The sequence below is a fragment of the Corvus brachyrhynchos genome, unplaced genomic scaffold (assembly GCF_000691975.1).
Source record: "Corvus brachyrhynchos isolate BGI_N302 unplaced genomic scaffold, ASM69197v1 scaffold31, whole genome shotgun sequence".
NCBI lineage: Eukaryota > Metazoa > Chordata > Aves > Passeriformes > Corvidae > Corvus > Corvus brachyrhynchos.
Window position 1 is genome coordinate 1,772,417 of NW_008236196.1, and position 15,543 is coordinate 1,787,959.

The following is a 15,543-nucleotide window of genomic DNA, read 5'->3' on the forward strand; positions in this document are numbered from 1 at the left end:
CCTACAACTACTACCTGCGGAGATAAAGCTGGATACAAAACTGAAGAGAATTTAAGAGCCTGCAGCCTCTCCAAGTTTAGAGAACCAAATTTCTGCAGTAAGAGAAAACCTATGCATTGTGAGTTCCCAGGCTCCCAGGAAGCCATGCAGTGCCTACTGACAGGCTGCCATAAAATACTTAATGGCTGTTTAATAGCTCAGATATAGAAAAGATGCTCCATTTTGTCTGCTGCTCTGTGGAAATTTACTGAGGCCACACACAATGTACAGAGCTGTCACATAAGAAAACACTTCCATTGTTTTCCTTTGGTCCCACTCAAAAAAGGCAATTAACAAAAATAAAATTTTATACTTAGCAGTGAAAGAGAACACCCCTAAGAGGAAGGGGAATTATCTCAGCTAGACAGGCTAGCCACTGCTCTAAACAAGAGGTGCCACTGAACACATATCACCTCTGTCTGGGGGGTACTCAGCCTCTTCTACAGTGCAGCACAGACACACCCACATCCCCCATACTCTCATCTCCACCAAGGAGCACGACACACCTGTACTGCCAGATCACTGAGATAATGGTGTCTGTGCTCATCCAGCCTCCAAAACTCTTACTTCCATCGCTCACAGGAAAAAATGCTTTCTGGATTCTTCTCAGCAAGAAGAAAAAGTTTTCTCCAAAATATGCCAGTATATTTTTCAAATTTTATTTTAGAAGTCCTCTTATAAACAGGACATTGCCTATGATTTACAGATGACCAACCACTTATTTATACTCTGATATCTTCTTATAGGAAGAATTCTTATTAGGAGTGAATTCAAGAGGGGATTGTGGCCTGAAGAGAGCTTTGATCTTCTTTCAGCAGTACAGACATTGATGAGAAAACATGCAGACATCTCTGGCTGTGTAGGCTTAGAAGTGCAACAGCTGGGAGTCACAGCAAAAAGAAATTGAACACACAGCAAGTAGAAGATGTGTTTGATAATGCTTTTCTCCTGGTCAGTCATTGCCAGGAAAGACAATTGTTGTATTTGGTAACTATCCCCTGTATGCTTAGTTCTAGCCCAGCAAGCATCACTAACGCCATCTTTTGTATTCCTACAGGTGACCTTCTCTTCAACCCATAAAATCCAACAGGAAGGAATACAGGTTTTCGATAAGCATTGCTTGAGTTACACTTTGTGAAGGGCAGAATTCAAGCTGTTTTCACACTATGCCTAGGTGCATGATGCATGAAACATTTAATGAATGTTTATACATGGAAATTTGGTTAGTCATTAAGTGAATTCCCATCTGATTGAGCTCCAGGAATGGGAATATTTCAAGAAAGTGTGTTTTAAGTCCAGACTGCCAAATAATTTTTTTAAATAAAGGGTGGAAGAGAAATAGAATTATAACCAATCTCAATTCATTTTTATTTTCCAAAATGAAGACAAAACCAAAGAAGCAATCTTGAATGAACATGTGAAAATAATCATATTTGCAGCCTTTTAAATGCTAAAAAGGGTAAAATACATGGACTGAAACACTGCTCTGTGGATGACCTGATTCTTTCTCCATGTCATCCTGTTGTTCCTAACTCCCGATGTCATACACCTGTCCATCATGAATGGTGACATTAATTGGCAGTTTGATTACAAGATGCTACTGGAAGCCATTCCCATGATGCTAGTTGCTACTCCCTAGGTTCTAGGCTAGAGAAATGCAATACAGGCCACAAAATCAGAAACTTCTCCATAGGAAGGCGGTGTGACTGCCTGGGCTGGGTAATGAATCCAAGCTTCCTCTCAGACCTGCACCCCCAGGACACATGGGGCGAGGCAGTGATGAAGAGAAATGAGCTCAAGGCATACCCACTAGGTGAGCAATTCCTCTCGTTTCCCAGAAGCCACCTGCAGCAGCAAAGGCCACTAGTCTACTCTGGCAAATAGGGACTACTTCTTTTTTGTAAATGAGAAGCTGAGATTCAAACCATGCAAAAATAAAATGCAAAGTAACCCTAGACCACAGAAGGAATCTCATGACAAACATGCATGCTCATTGTGACATGTATTTCCAAGAAAGTAAATTCCATACAATGGACAGCAAGATAATTTTCTCTACAGTGCTGCATTATGGCAGCAATGTTCCTCTCCTTGGAACAAATATGAAATGCTCTCACATGCTTTGAAACATTAAAAAAATCTTTGAACAGTCACAGAAAACAAAACCCTAATATGTTGAGCTTCAAACCTTAAGCTCTTTCAGCCACCTGGGTCCTATTTCAGCAGGCTTCTTCCTTTGAAACCTATTTGTCAAGCACAGTGTAGCTACCAGGTGTAAGGTCAGATCAGGTGTCACTGAACCTCAGGCAGCTTTTGCTGTAGCTCAAGAGGGCTGCATTGACCCCAGCAGACTGTTTTCCTCCTTACCCCAGTCTGCCTCAGGCCCAGACAGACAAACTGCTTTCAAGCATCATCTCATTAGGCACAACCCAGACCACCACTTACTTGTACGGGATGTGTTTGCTTCCATTGACAAGGGCAAGGATGACATTGCCCAGTGCTGGCAGGGAGAGACAGAGGCCAGAGCTCCCCTCGCGGCTTTTGCTGAGCACTTTCACGCAGCTGCCCAGGTCAATAAGGTGCAAGCGGCTGCGACCTCCAGACACTGCCATAAACAAAGAAAGCAGACAGTTAGTGTGGGCCTCCAAAAGCAGCTTCCCAGGAAAGCAAAAGACTCACCATGACTTGTGAAGAGGAAACAACCCAGAAGCCTTCCCTAATTCCTGTTAGCAGACACAGCTGTAGGGGTCCTGCTAACACCCTGTCATCCTTTATGGCTGTACATTGTTGGACATTGCTGCCTACTCCGGACTTGCTTAAGAATTGCTGAGTACTCACCCACTCCTACAGGCTTAGCTCCGTGAGAGTGACCAATGTGACTATATTTTTTTAAATATAGCTCTATTAGCCTGTACCTGAGTTCGCTCTGTTTCTCTCTCTCTGTCACTACTGTTTCTCTGTCTGGGAAATACAGGCTGGGAATTCCTGCTTAGCGAGTAAGGATACTTCTCTTATTTTTCCCACCCTAAATACTGTATCTTAAGAAGAACCTGTGGCATCTGTGGGATGTTCAATTTTTCTTCAAGCCTATATTCTTTCACAGTATCATTTCAGCTAAGAAAAGGTTTGCTATGCCACGGGTGATGGATTTTGAAGTAGCACCTCTGTTCTAAAAGCAGTTTCTGTAAAACTGGCAATAGATCTTTATGGTTTTTTTCTTGTTTACTCTGTATCAACACACTACTTTCAGAGTGAAAATATGCTACCCAACCATTGAAACACCAAGATGAATAGATATTTGCTCTCTTTAAAAGTCTACGGTTCCTTATGAATCCAGGGTGGGACCGATGTAGACTTTACAGAAGTGCTTCTAGCTCTCTACTACCTCAAGACAATTTCCTAGCTGAGTTTTTTGCATCTGATCTTGGACCACTCCTCCCCATTCTCAAGAGCTAGTTTAGAAGCAATCTGTAGGAAAAGGCAGTTTTATTACTAGGCTCTTAATTCAAAAGGTAATAGCAATACATGAGGACACAAACACACCTGAAAGAGAAGCAGAAATACTTTCACATCTGAGTTTACCTCTATGCAAGTTAATTCACAGCCATTTTGACACAGGATCTCAACTTGCACACTTGGTAAGAAAAAAGAGAGAAGATGAAAGAAGACAGAAGACCTCCTGTGAGAGTGATTTGTACTGTGGGATTTGAGAATAGCATTCCAAAAATGTATCCAGTATCTGTCAGCAATTGTTAAAATACAGTGACTTCTGCTGCTTTAAAGTCCTGTTAGTTCTTCAGCTATATCAAGTGTTAGGCAACACTGAACTTCTATGTATTCCCCTCACAAGAAAGTATCCACACACACTGTGGGCTCCTGCACTCAATGGAAAAAGTTAGGCTGCCTTGGGGAACTGGTAAGGCATCTGCACCTCTGAACTGATCATGGAGGACCTTTGTCTCCCATCTAAGAGTTCTTAAAACCCTTAAAGAGTCCCTGAGTCCTCTAAGACCACTGTCCTCAGAAGGCTGAAATTACCTTACTTGAGTCACTCGCAATCATTTATTTAGAAAAACAAAGAAATGCATTTGGTTGCTACTGCAAATGACCATAGGTGACTTTACTGAATCATATATAATAAATATTGCTGTTGCTAAGATTACCAGATGTCAGGGAAACAAAAGAAAATGGAAGAAATCACTACCTTTAAAAAGCTCAGTCATATTGTTTCCACATATACTCCTATTATACAGCTTGAGGAAATCCTGAATAAGGTAACATACTGGTTGTTTCTTTCTTACTTAATTTACACATTGAAGTAACATTTCTAAGATTGTAGATCCACTTGATTGATCTGAAAATGAAGTTATTTGTTAGGCAAATTCTCCACTAATGTGCCTGGCTACTATAGAGGAAAGAAGTGGAACATCCTAACACATGGGTTTTTGTCTATGGTCACAGAGATATTGCAGAGCTGACAGCTGAAAAATGACAGTGAGCCAGTTCTGCCACAATGTCATTTATTTCAATGGTGCTAAGCCTGCTTCATGACATTCCTGGTAATGAATCTAACAAGGAGGTAAGTACAGTACCAATGCCTTATTCTAACAGTCATTTTTTACCAAAATCACACATTATCCAGCCCTTTGACCTCTTATCACTTAGAAGCTGTGTTTCTTTTTTTTTTCCCCTTCTTCCTGTCCTTTTTTAATCCTGTTACTGGAATCTATATATCTCCACTATCTTCATGGGGGTTTTTTTTCCGAGAAGTCCTTCATTATAGCAGGAGACAGTGATAATCACTAGGCGCCCTTTCTGAGCAGCTGGAATTCCCCCTCATTCAATTATCAGTGGGATCTGACACAGCCTAGCTTGTAAGGCCACTCAGATATGGGAACTTGAAGACAAGAGTATGGTATGGCCACGAGACAAAGATATAACTAGAGGCAGTGGGCAAAGCATGCCATATTCTAATCCAACAGGATCATGTCTTCTTTTTCTGAAATTATAGCCACAAGAAAATAATATTTTCCCTTTTATTAATGGTATTTGAAAGTAGTAGAGAAGGACTGTGTGTACATGTACTTTTGTATAGTAAAAAGTATGGAGCATTAAATAATTGCAATAATTATTCCCTCAAAATCAGCCATTTTATTCCTATAAACCAGTCTGTTTGAGTATTCACTGTCTTCCTTTCCGCCGCAGGGTGGTTAATTAATAAACCTTTAGTTAATTGAGATTTCTGCCTGCCAATTCCACAGGGGTTATTACTTAAACACATGCAAGCCGCATTTCCATTTAGAGCAACTTTCTGTTTTTCTCTCTTGTTAAGTACAGTCAATGCAAATTTTCTTCATTTAAACATTAGACATTAATACTGCAGTGGTGATCACCCACTATACATCATGCCTTGCAATCTATTCCTTATTACTAATAACCTATGCAGGGCCAGGAGCTGAAACATATGCTGTTTCTGCAGAATTACTTAAGCCCATGAATTTAAAGAAGCAGATGTTTCTGGTGTCTTTCAAACAAACATTTTTCCCTGTAAAAAAATTATTATTTAAAAAAAAAGAATTTTAATGTCAGAGTTTTCTTTTTCAGCAGGGGCACTTCTTATACAAATCTTTTATCATTGGAATTTACTAAAAAAAAAATCCCTCTCTGTATATCTGCAGTCATAAACAATTTGGGAGACTTGAAACAGAAGACAAATATAATAAAAAATATAAATGGTGTGAGAAAAATGAAAGCTTTGAAAATTACAAAAATATATATTTAGATATGGAAGCACCTTTTCCTCATTTAAAAGTGGGATATGGAAATAAAGACAAAAGCCAGTGAAAGTATACATGGCAAAGAGAGGGAGCAAGCCTATCTGAAAAATCCAGACCCTTTACAAAGAACCATAAGAGTCCTTTGCACACACACAGTTGGGCCAACAACTAAAATACCACGTATCTCCAAGAAAGGGTATAGTTTATGGGTTGTCAACGTCAGCTTCCACACACACTGCCCTATTTAGGTGCCAAAGAGGAACAGTTAACATAAGGGTGGCAAGGAATTCCAGTCACCACAATATTTTAATCCATGACCTCAACGCTATCTGTAAAGATAATAATAAAAGCCAATTTGAAAAGCACCTTTTTTTTTTTTTCAGATACAGAGGCCCACACAGGGCTGAGAACTGCCAGTATCTCCACAAGAGCAACTAAACGGACAAATGATGGTAATAATCCCCAGTGGCCTTTAACAGCCTTTGGAAGGTCTTCGCCAGGCACGTGGACAGTCTGTTGGTATAAGTGGCCCCACTGCATGCAGAATGGAGAACTAATTTTCACCACTAAAGAACATTGTTTGAAGGCCCAGTTTGCAGGCAGGCTTGAAGGAGGCAGAGAGGAGCAAGAGGACAGCTTACTTCCGCCTTTGCCGCTCTTCTCCATGCGGTACTGGTAGATGTGCAGGGTGAAGAGCATGTGGGAGTTGCGGTGATCCTCCTCATCGCAGTCCCGCTGGCTGCTGCGGCGGGAGGCGATGGCGGCATCCAGGAAGAAGGCGGCCTTCTCTGCCGTAGGGGCGCGGAGCTCGCTCTGGTTCTGAAGCTGCAGTTAACACCAGGGAGAAATGGCTGAGAAACTCCCACACAGGTAAACACCGCCAGACAACTTCCCGCAATCAACACACGGTGTGGGTACACTGGCTTCTCCTGGGACCGAAAAGGAGGAAGCACCCAATGGAATGAGACCCTCCTGACACTGGCAGTGGCAGTAACATGCCCTCCAGGAGCCCTTGTGGTTAGAAGGGGGAAAAAAATTGTGGAAGACATGTCAATCTGAAACTCATCAGCTGGTGGAAAATAGCAGAGGCAGGGCTACGTGTTATCCTTCAGAAAGTGTGAGAAGGAAGCAGTCCACAGATAAATCTCAAAAATAGCAGGACTAAAGTTTGTGTTTGTGTTCTGCCCCATGGCATATGAGGAGCAGCACAGAAGAGAAGCCTTTTCCTTCCCCCTTCATACCACAGGTTTATTATGCACCTGCTCGCAAGCCAGGGCAATCCACTAAATGGAAGAAGGCAGGTAATGTACATACATTCACATTTGCTGGACCTCAATCCCTGTCAGCAGCCTGCTCTTAACTCTTCAAAGTGACAGACAGCATGGGAGGGCAGATATTATTAACCCCTCCTAATGTTAGGAATGCCTGCATGTTTCATGGCACCTATGATTAGTTTGTCTGTAGAAGGGACACGTGACTGTGTAATCTGATGGCATTAGTTTTGGCAGTACATAGAACTGGCCCACAGCCCATAGGATAGACTTGTTTTGTCTGGCATAAAAACAACAAGGAACTCCCCATTCACGGGGTTTGTTCTCCTGCTATACAATATAGCTGACAGTTAAGTTCTCCAAAAGACTGTACTTCTGTTTTCTCTTTACGACCATTAATCAGCCTGAGGAGGGATAAAGCTGAGGCTGTGCATGGAATTTGGTGACACAGCTGAAGGCTAAGCTCTCTCAGGAAAGAGGGAAGGGGACAGGAAGTAGTTAACAAGGCCAGCAGAAGGCAGGCCAGTCTGTGGGCTGATCTCACTAATGTAAGCAACAAGAAAATGTGCATATGTGGAAAGGTCCAGTGACAGACAGTATGACATATGGTGATCATTCATTTGCTATACACACTGCTGATTCTGCATATTTGTATGGCTATAATATAATATCCTCCCTTCATCTGAGGATTTGAAGAATTCAGGTGTCGGACACATGACTCCAGAATGCCTTGTAAGCACACATAAAAAGGTGTGGGTACACTGGCTTCTCCTGGGACCGAAAAGGAGGAATTAAATTCCTTGCAATTTAATTCAGTCTTTCACAATGCAGAGATGCATAGGCGTCTCATGGAGCTACCTCTTCTTCACTGATATAAAATAAGTAATTTCTTGAAGAATTCAGGTGTCGGACACATGACTCCAGAATGCCTTGTAAGCACACATAAAAAGGTGTGGGTACACTGGCTTCTCCTGGGACCGAAAAGGAGGAATTAAATTCCTTGCAATTTAATTCAGTCTTTCACAATGCAGAGATGCATAGGCGTCTCATGGAGCTACCTCTTCTTCACTGATATAAAATAAGTAATTTCCTATATAGCTGTACTGTCTGTACCTATATGAAAATAAGCTACCATAACGCAATATTTATTATTATTGCTAGTGTGCTAAAATACCTTAGTAAAGAATTAAGCTGCAAGGAGATGCTGGTTGTGACACAGTTATGTAATACATGCAACGTACATATGTGAATTCAGATCTTAACTGAGCCATCCATCACCCCAAAGGGAGCTGTGCAGACTCAAGTCTCTCATATTTACTAGACTGCACCAGTTACTGCATACCAGAGGGTGAGATCTCTTGCGATACAGTAGTATTTCATAAAACACTAAAGTCAGGAGTTAAGTGAAAATTAACCCTAATTGTTATTTAAAATCAAAACACAACTTTGTAGTCCTTAGGTAGAATGCAAGAGAATGGAAAATATGACCTAAGTATGCCGAAAAAGCTTAAACCACAAAGAGATAAGAAAATTTATTACTTGCTGTTTAAAATCTCACAGTTGTGTGGATGTGAGTCATGATCTCTAGATGTTTGGAGCTGGATATAGGGTACATGACCCTGTAGGTCTGTTCCCTTCTCCCTCCATTCCCCACCCTGGAACAGGCTTTGCCTTTCAACCTGAAAGAATGTTTTCAAGCTCCATCACCTTCATTTGCTCCCTCTTCATCTACTTGTACAAAAATAGGGCTGCTGAGAATTTCTCATGGTTACCCAGAAAATAGATGAGCCAGTTAATCATTCTTGCTAAAACTCCAAACCTAAGAGTTTGAGCTTTTGTTGACTTACCCAGCTCAGGAATTTACTTCTTGGCAGCAATTAATAAGTAGCAATTAATGCTCCCTACAACACTGCTAATGGAAATGCTATAAATAATGTAGTTTATAAAGAAATAAACAGCCATACTAATGGTCTACAGCTATTTTTGCAGTACTGTAAATATTTTAGCTTGTTGTTTTACAAAAGAGAGTGTAAAAAAAGTGTTTTACACTTTTTTCTTTTCTTTTTTTTTTAAGAATGAGGTAGATTTTTGTTTGCACTGAATGTTTTCACATTTTATTGCAAACACAAGCCTCTGCTCAATATCAGTTATACCAGAGGTGCAAATATTTAGGCCAGGAGAGCAGATGGCCCTGCAGCTGCAGGTCATAAAGTTCTTGCATGTTTTAAAGTAAACACTTTCAAGTCTATAAACTTTATGCTCTGGGTAGTTCTTGAATTTGAACCATCTCAATAACTCAAAAAAAAAAAAAGGTCATGTTACTTGTTTCAGTGTAAAATGAGTCTTGGATTCACCTGCATGCCACAAATAGGGTCTTCACAAAGGTAGACACCTGGGGACTGGCCATCTTGCAGGCTGCCTGTAGCCACTTCTGACAACAGGTCTCTCAGATTTTCTTCTTTCCCCCACACTTCCACTGCAGAAATCCGGACTGAGAAACGTGCTCCTGTCTTCTCTTTGCGTTCATTGATCAACTTGAAGAGCCATGAGATGGCACAAGGAATTATACCAAGGTTTTGCATGGAATCATCCTTCCCAATCATGGTGTATGACTTCCCTGTCAGGAATGGGGAGATGAAGAAAATATAATATCATTCCCAGGACCTTCACAGCCTTCTGCCAAGAGAGATTATCCTGCACAGCTTCATAAAAACAACTTCATTACAACAAGGACAGTCAGCAATGGGAAAATATAGGCAGGTAGACAAAGAGGACATGGAAAATGCAGATGAAATCTTGAGCTGCTTTCAAAAATCATTACCTCATGCATTCCCCTGACATCTCCTGTTCCCAAGGCAGGGTGCTGCAGGCCCTGACCTTGCAACGCTGCAGCGTATGATGTGGGTGAATCGTGGAGGAAATTGAGCAGAGCAGGGAATGCCATGGTCTCTAAAAACCTCTACTTTAAATACTGTAAGTGTGGTATTCTTTCAATACCATTTTACTTCAAAGCACTAGATTATATTTCACATGCTGAGTTGGGATTGACATAAACCTGGTCCCAGAATGATACAGATGTAACTTCATTCAGAAAAAAAAAAAACACAAAACCAACCAGTTATATGCAATCACTTGGTGCAGAAGTGGGTCCACAACAATTAATATTTCATCTGGGTCCAAACCATCCTCTGGTTTGGTATTTTTTAAGTCTGCAGTTATAGCTCTGGCTTTTCTTTGCTGTAAAAAATTGCTGATTCAGAACAGACCCATCTTACACTGCTTTAGGTGTCACTACATAAAATGTTTTCAGAGAAGTTTTCTAAAGCTCCTAAATTTATAAGCGAAATGATAAAGGTATACATCTTTTCCAGCAAGTACTTGTGGCTTCTTTACTTTGTTTCATTTCTTATGTTTAATTTCTTATGTTGAATCTATGTGGAAAAAGATCAGTGAGAAAAATATTTCTATGCACATGTCTGTGTCAAGGTCTGGGTATGTCCATGGTTTGTGGAATGGTGGTGGTGCAGTTAACAAAGCAACTGCAGAGACTCAACTCATGCTTCAGGAAAACCCTAGCTAAGATACTTCTCTAAAGGACATGTAGCACTTGTGAGACGCTGTTAACTGGTGGCTTCTTTTTCCATCTCATTTGCAATTTTGTGTTTGGCAGGTCACAGCAGGGTTAAACATCTAAGAGCTCATCCTAGTGTTACTCCTGCCTGGTCCAGAGGGGCCTTCTGGTGTAACTGGACTGGCAACCTGCTCCATTGATTGTACCAGACCTGGCTGCATTGCAGCATACAGTGCTCTCCAGGTTTTGTTGCCTACAATTTGGGATAATCATGGCCTGATACAGCTTGATCTTCTTTACCACCTGCAAAACTGAATTATCCTTTTAAGTTATATGTGTACGTCTGTGTTTCTTTGAGACAGTAAAGAATAGAGATCATTGCACACACGCAATAAACCCCTCTTCCTTCAAGACACAGTACTTTCAAAATACAATTAGATAAGCTTGAACAAAACATATGATTACTCTCAAAATCCAGTTATTTCAGAAGAATAGTGTGTTAATGATGATGATTCTCCATTTTACTGTCCTTCCATGAATACCTGAAACGCTACTGAAGCATGTCCAAAGTGTGAGTTTTGATCCAACAGTAACATTCAGTTAACCATTAGAATGAGATTTGTTGCAGACACGGTTGGAAGAAGTTGGTAATGAGTGAATTGTCTAATCAGGGAATAGAATATAAATCAAACTATTTGGGTGCCCAGTCACAGCACTTGAAGAGAGTCATCACAAACATCAAATACTTGAGTGAATACTCACAGCCTTTACACAGCTTGATAAAAGTGGCATTTGGGCGAACCCTCACCAACACCAAGCACATATCTGTAAAACTGTAGAGCACTGTTGGACCATTCATTAATGACTGAAGACAATGCAAGACAAAATTGCTATAGTATTTAAGGGATGAAATGAAGCAATAATTCAAAGGTAACTTCTGTTTCAAAGAGCATGCTGTCCAACATTTACACAATAAGCAAAGTGAATAGATCTGTAAGCAAGAGGTGAAGATTTAGTACAAGATCATGCACAGTGTACTACTTTCAAATACAATTAATATACACAGACAAATGAAAGTTTGTTTTACTTAATCTAATAGACTAGCAATCCTGGGTTAAAAATATTCATTTTGCTGCTTGAATAGGGAAATTTAGCAATACCAACCAAGCTTGGCATGACCAAAGCAGAACACGCAGCCATCTGCCCCATTGACCACTGACTGGATCACCTCAGCCACAGTCCCAGCACATACTTCAGCCTGTCACAGGTATTGGGGAAGTAAAAAAAAAAACAAAGGAAAGAAAGAAAGAAAATAAAAGCATTAACAATAGAAAGGAAAATCATTATTTTCACTAGAAAGGGGTAGTAATATCATCCATGCTGCAGATACCATGTTGAAGTATCAAAAAATCTAATCCTGCTTGTCTCATTCATGTGACCTGTGCTGTTGATGGGAATGACATTACTTGTGTAAGCATGTGAAGCAGGACTTTTGTTCTGTGTCAAGTAAGTTTCATTTGCTGATGCATCAGCATCCTTTGTGGGGTTAAAAAAATTCACATATTGTAAGGGGCTGTAGTTGGTTTGTTAGAATTAGGGGATTTTAAAATACAGATTTGATTAAAAAACAATCCAACACTGAGGAATTTTTGCAGGCTCTATTATTTGCTCAATAATGGACTGAGTTCAGTTCCACTAGCATGTGGGTAAGGAATGTAAAGGGAGCAGCCTCCTTGGTATTAGCTAGGTGACCTCGCATTATTATGAGTCTTCTCAGCTTTTTGCAGCAGTAGACTCCATTCTGAAGACTGTAGCATTATTTTAAGAAGTACAACACAGAAATTTACCCCAGGTATTTGTGGATTTAAGATTCAAGCAGGCTGAATGGTCTACAGTGCTTCTTCAGCAACTGCTTAACAACAGTGGATGAAACTCAGTCAGAATTCACAATTTAGGCCTTGGGAAGCACTTCGCATTTGACAACAAATCATGTAAATTCACCCTAGTTCACGGCTATTTCTAGACTATCTCTACAACAGAAAATAAAATGGGCCAAGAAAGGGAGTGTTCACAGGCCAGCCCCTTGAACTGCATCCAGGCGTTAGTTAGTCTGCGAGGTGCTAGGTGCTTGGACCAGGACTGGGTGAGGGACCGACCCAATGATACAATGATGTGACAGTACTTCAGATGGCCCTGTGTCCTAGCTCTGTCTAGTCTATGAATACAGAGACAGCCTTGCAGCACTGTTTTCTAATTATACTTTGCAATATTATTTCACTCTTTTACTGTCCTCATGCCATTTGGATAGCATAGTTCACCAGACCAAAGTCTAATAAAGATAAGAAATTTGAATATATACACATGAATGAAGACTTGTGGATTAAAATCCCCATCTTCCTATTCCAAACTGTACAATTGAACACTGTAAAAATAATCCTTGATCCCTTAGTTAATAGAGGACTACAATAGAGAACTGCAGTTCTGATCAGATCTCTGTAAACCCCAAATAATAATATTTTATAATATACACTAACTTGTTGATATTGAGGATTTTCCTACTAGGCACCATTTAGCACATTTATTGAATGTATAATCTTAGGAGAAATTATTTACAGTAAAGAATAAAGAAAGCACACCATTATTGAGCTAAAATTTGATAAACTGATTTCATTATTGATGAACATGGCAGACCAAATTCAGCCCTGGTATAAGTCCCCTGAAAGTACTACTGCTGCAGCAGAAATCAATTTGGCTCTGGTGCACACTGCTGCTTAGATAACTCTTCTGATCATACCTGTGATGCATCTTGGGGGAAAACTGCATCAAAAGCAAACATCTTGGGTGGAACCTGGCTGCCCCTTTTCTGGAAAGCATTCTGACCTCCACAGGCCAACGGGTCATACAGTGTGATTTGCTTCTTACGGGGGTCAACTTTTAAGAAAGAGCTGGACTCAGACGTGTCTCTGGCAAGCGTGGAAGAAATGCGCACCATGACTTTGACCTGTCAGCAAACACACAAAAAGATGAGCACATTTCATTAGTCTGTTTCTTGCTCTACAACTGCTATGTTGAATGAATTTTCCAGCTACCTTTGACCAATCATATGTACTTGTCAAAGCTAGTGTCTCAGTGGAAGTCAGTGAACACACAGAAAGTATTAAGCAGAATTTGTCCTAAACTACAAAGTGAATGAAGCCAGAACTCTCAATCTACTTCAACAAGTAACTGGTGTGTTGAGAATTACAATGCACATCATGGTGTTTTAGTGTCGATGCTACTCAAGTACAATGAGGAAGTATTACATCACCTTGTCTTACTCGCAATATAAATTGAAAATTAACCATACCCTGGTGGCCCAATTAAGAAAGCTGAAACATATTCTAGACTGCTAAGTTTTCAGAGCTGCTGCAGTTCCTATGAAACAGCCTGATCAATAAGAGCCCATAAAAGCCAGATCTATAATTTACACCTTTACAATTCTAATCCAAACGCAAAGATGAAGTGTACAGTTCTGAGTGCCATCATCAAAGAGCTGTGAAAAGAGTCCCATTTTAATGGTCAGATTTTGAAATTACCATCAAGGGAGTGAATGTAATAAGCGATAAAAGATTTGTTAAAACATGCTAGCTCACAACTCATTAAATAGCTACATAATAAGATGTTATTCCTGAGACAAAAATAAATCTTCATAGATTTAATGAGGTTGTGCTGTATCCTTAGCTGAGTTGGTAAGCAATTTAGATGTAAGTAAAACAGATGACAATCAATCTGGCTTTGGTTTTCCCCGTAAATTCACTACGTGCAGACGTGAGCTCCTGACTTTAGAGGGCAAACATCACCTCTCTGCCAGATCTAGTCACACCTGCACACTTTCTCCTAGAGCAGATTGGCTTTCTCACCAACTAGCCAGAACTTTTATGTTAATGCTCCTTAATCGTATGTCACTTGTATCAAACCCACCCATGCTTGGCATGCAAGTGACCACAAAGGGTCATGTCAGCATAGGGTGGGAGCACATCTGCTGCTGGAATTGCAGACACATTCTGGGAGGAGGTTGTAGCCCCAGAAGTTGGGCTGCAGTTCCTGTTGGTCTCACTGAGACTGATGCTCTTTGTACGTACATCTCATTTCATGCTGGCCCAAGCTCATCCTGAATGCAAATAAATCAACTGCTTTGAGAAGTAAAATCTGGGAAAATTCATTTTTGACACAACTCCTTTGAAGACAACAGAATGAGACCAGAGATTAACTGGCATTATTCAGTATTTCTGTGATGTCTTCTCTGTACGTTAGTGAGGCAAACTGGTAATTTGACTCCAGTATTTTAACCTGGCAAAACAAACTGTCATTAAATGGTGAAATGGTCCCAAATCTGCTCACACAATTTCAGTTTTACACAATTATATGAGGAAAAAAGGAAAAATACTGCTTGGGTGGGAATGGATTCTTGCTTAGTTGAGCTGCTTGTGAAACCTAACCTTTAACTGGAAAAAAACACCTCTAATGTCTTGCCAACGGCATTCTTCTGGACCCAACCCTAAGTAGAGCTGACTTCTACTGAGGACAACAGCAGCCAATACACCCGGTCAGTCCACATGAACTGGGCAAGGTCTGTTTATTCCTAGGTCTTCTGGAAGAACAGAAGGGAAGCACTGGTCAAGTTAGAAGGGAAGGAAGGGAGTACAACTCTAAATCCTAGAGGAGCAAGAAAACAAAGGGCAGTATCAATCTTGTGCTGTTTTCCTATTTTCAACTTCACATGCCTCTAGCTTTCTTTTACTGTGTCCCACATTTTAAAGTAGATACCAATATCAAGAGTATTAGACTGATCTTCTGGAAAACAAAATAAATGCTATTCTTCAACTACTTTAAATAAAATGCTTGCTTT

General features: G+C 40.4%; 1 protein-coding gene across 1 annotated transcript in view; it reads right to left on the minus strand.

The window, feature by feature from the left end:
* Window positions 1–15,543, minus strand: part of KIF26B (kinesin family member 26B) — a 198,857-nt gene that overhangs the window by 53,540 nt on the left and 129,774 nt on the right. The window contains exons 9-13 of the mRNA XM_017739909.1: window positions 13,450–13,656; window positions 11,820–11,913; window positions 9,439–9,701; window positions 6,455–6,638; window positions 2,482–2,641 (exon numbers count right to left, since the gene is read on the minus strand). Of these exons, the coding sequence (XP_017595398.1) occupies window positions 2,482–2,641; window positions 6,455–6,638; window positions 9,439–9,701; window positions 11,820–11,913; window positions 13,450–13,656 (908 nt within the window). The remainder of the gene's footprint in view (window positions 1–2,481; window positions 2,642–6,454; window positions 6,639–9,438; window positions 9,702–11,819; window positions 11,914–13,449; window positions 13,657–15,543) is intronic.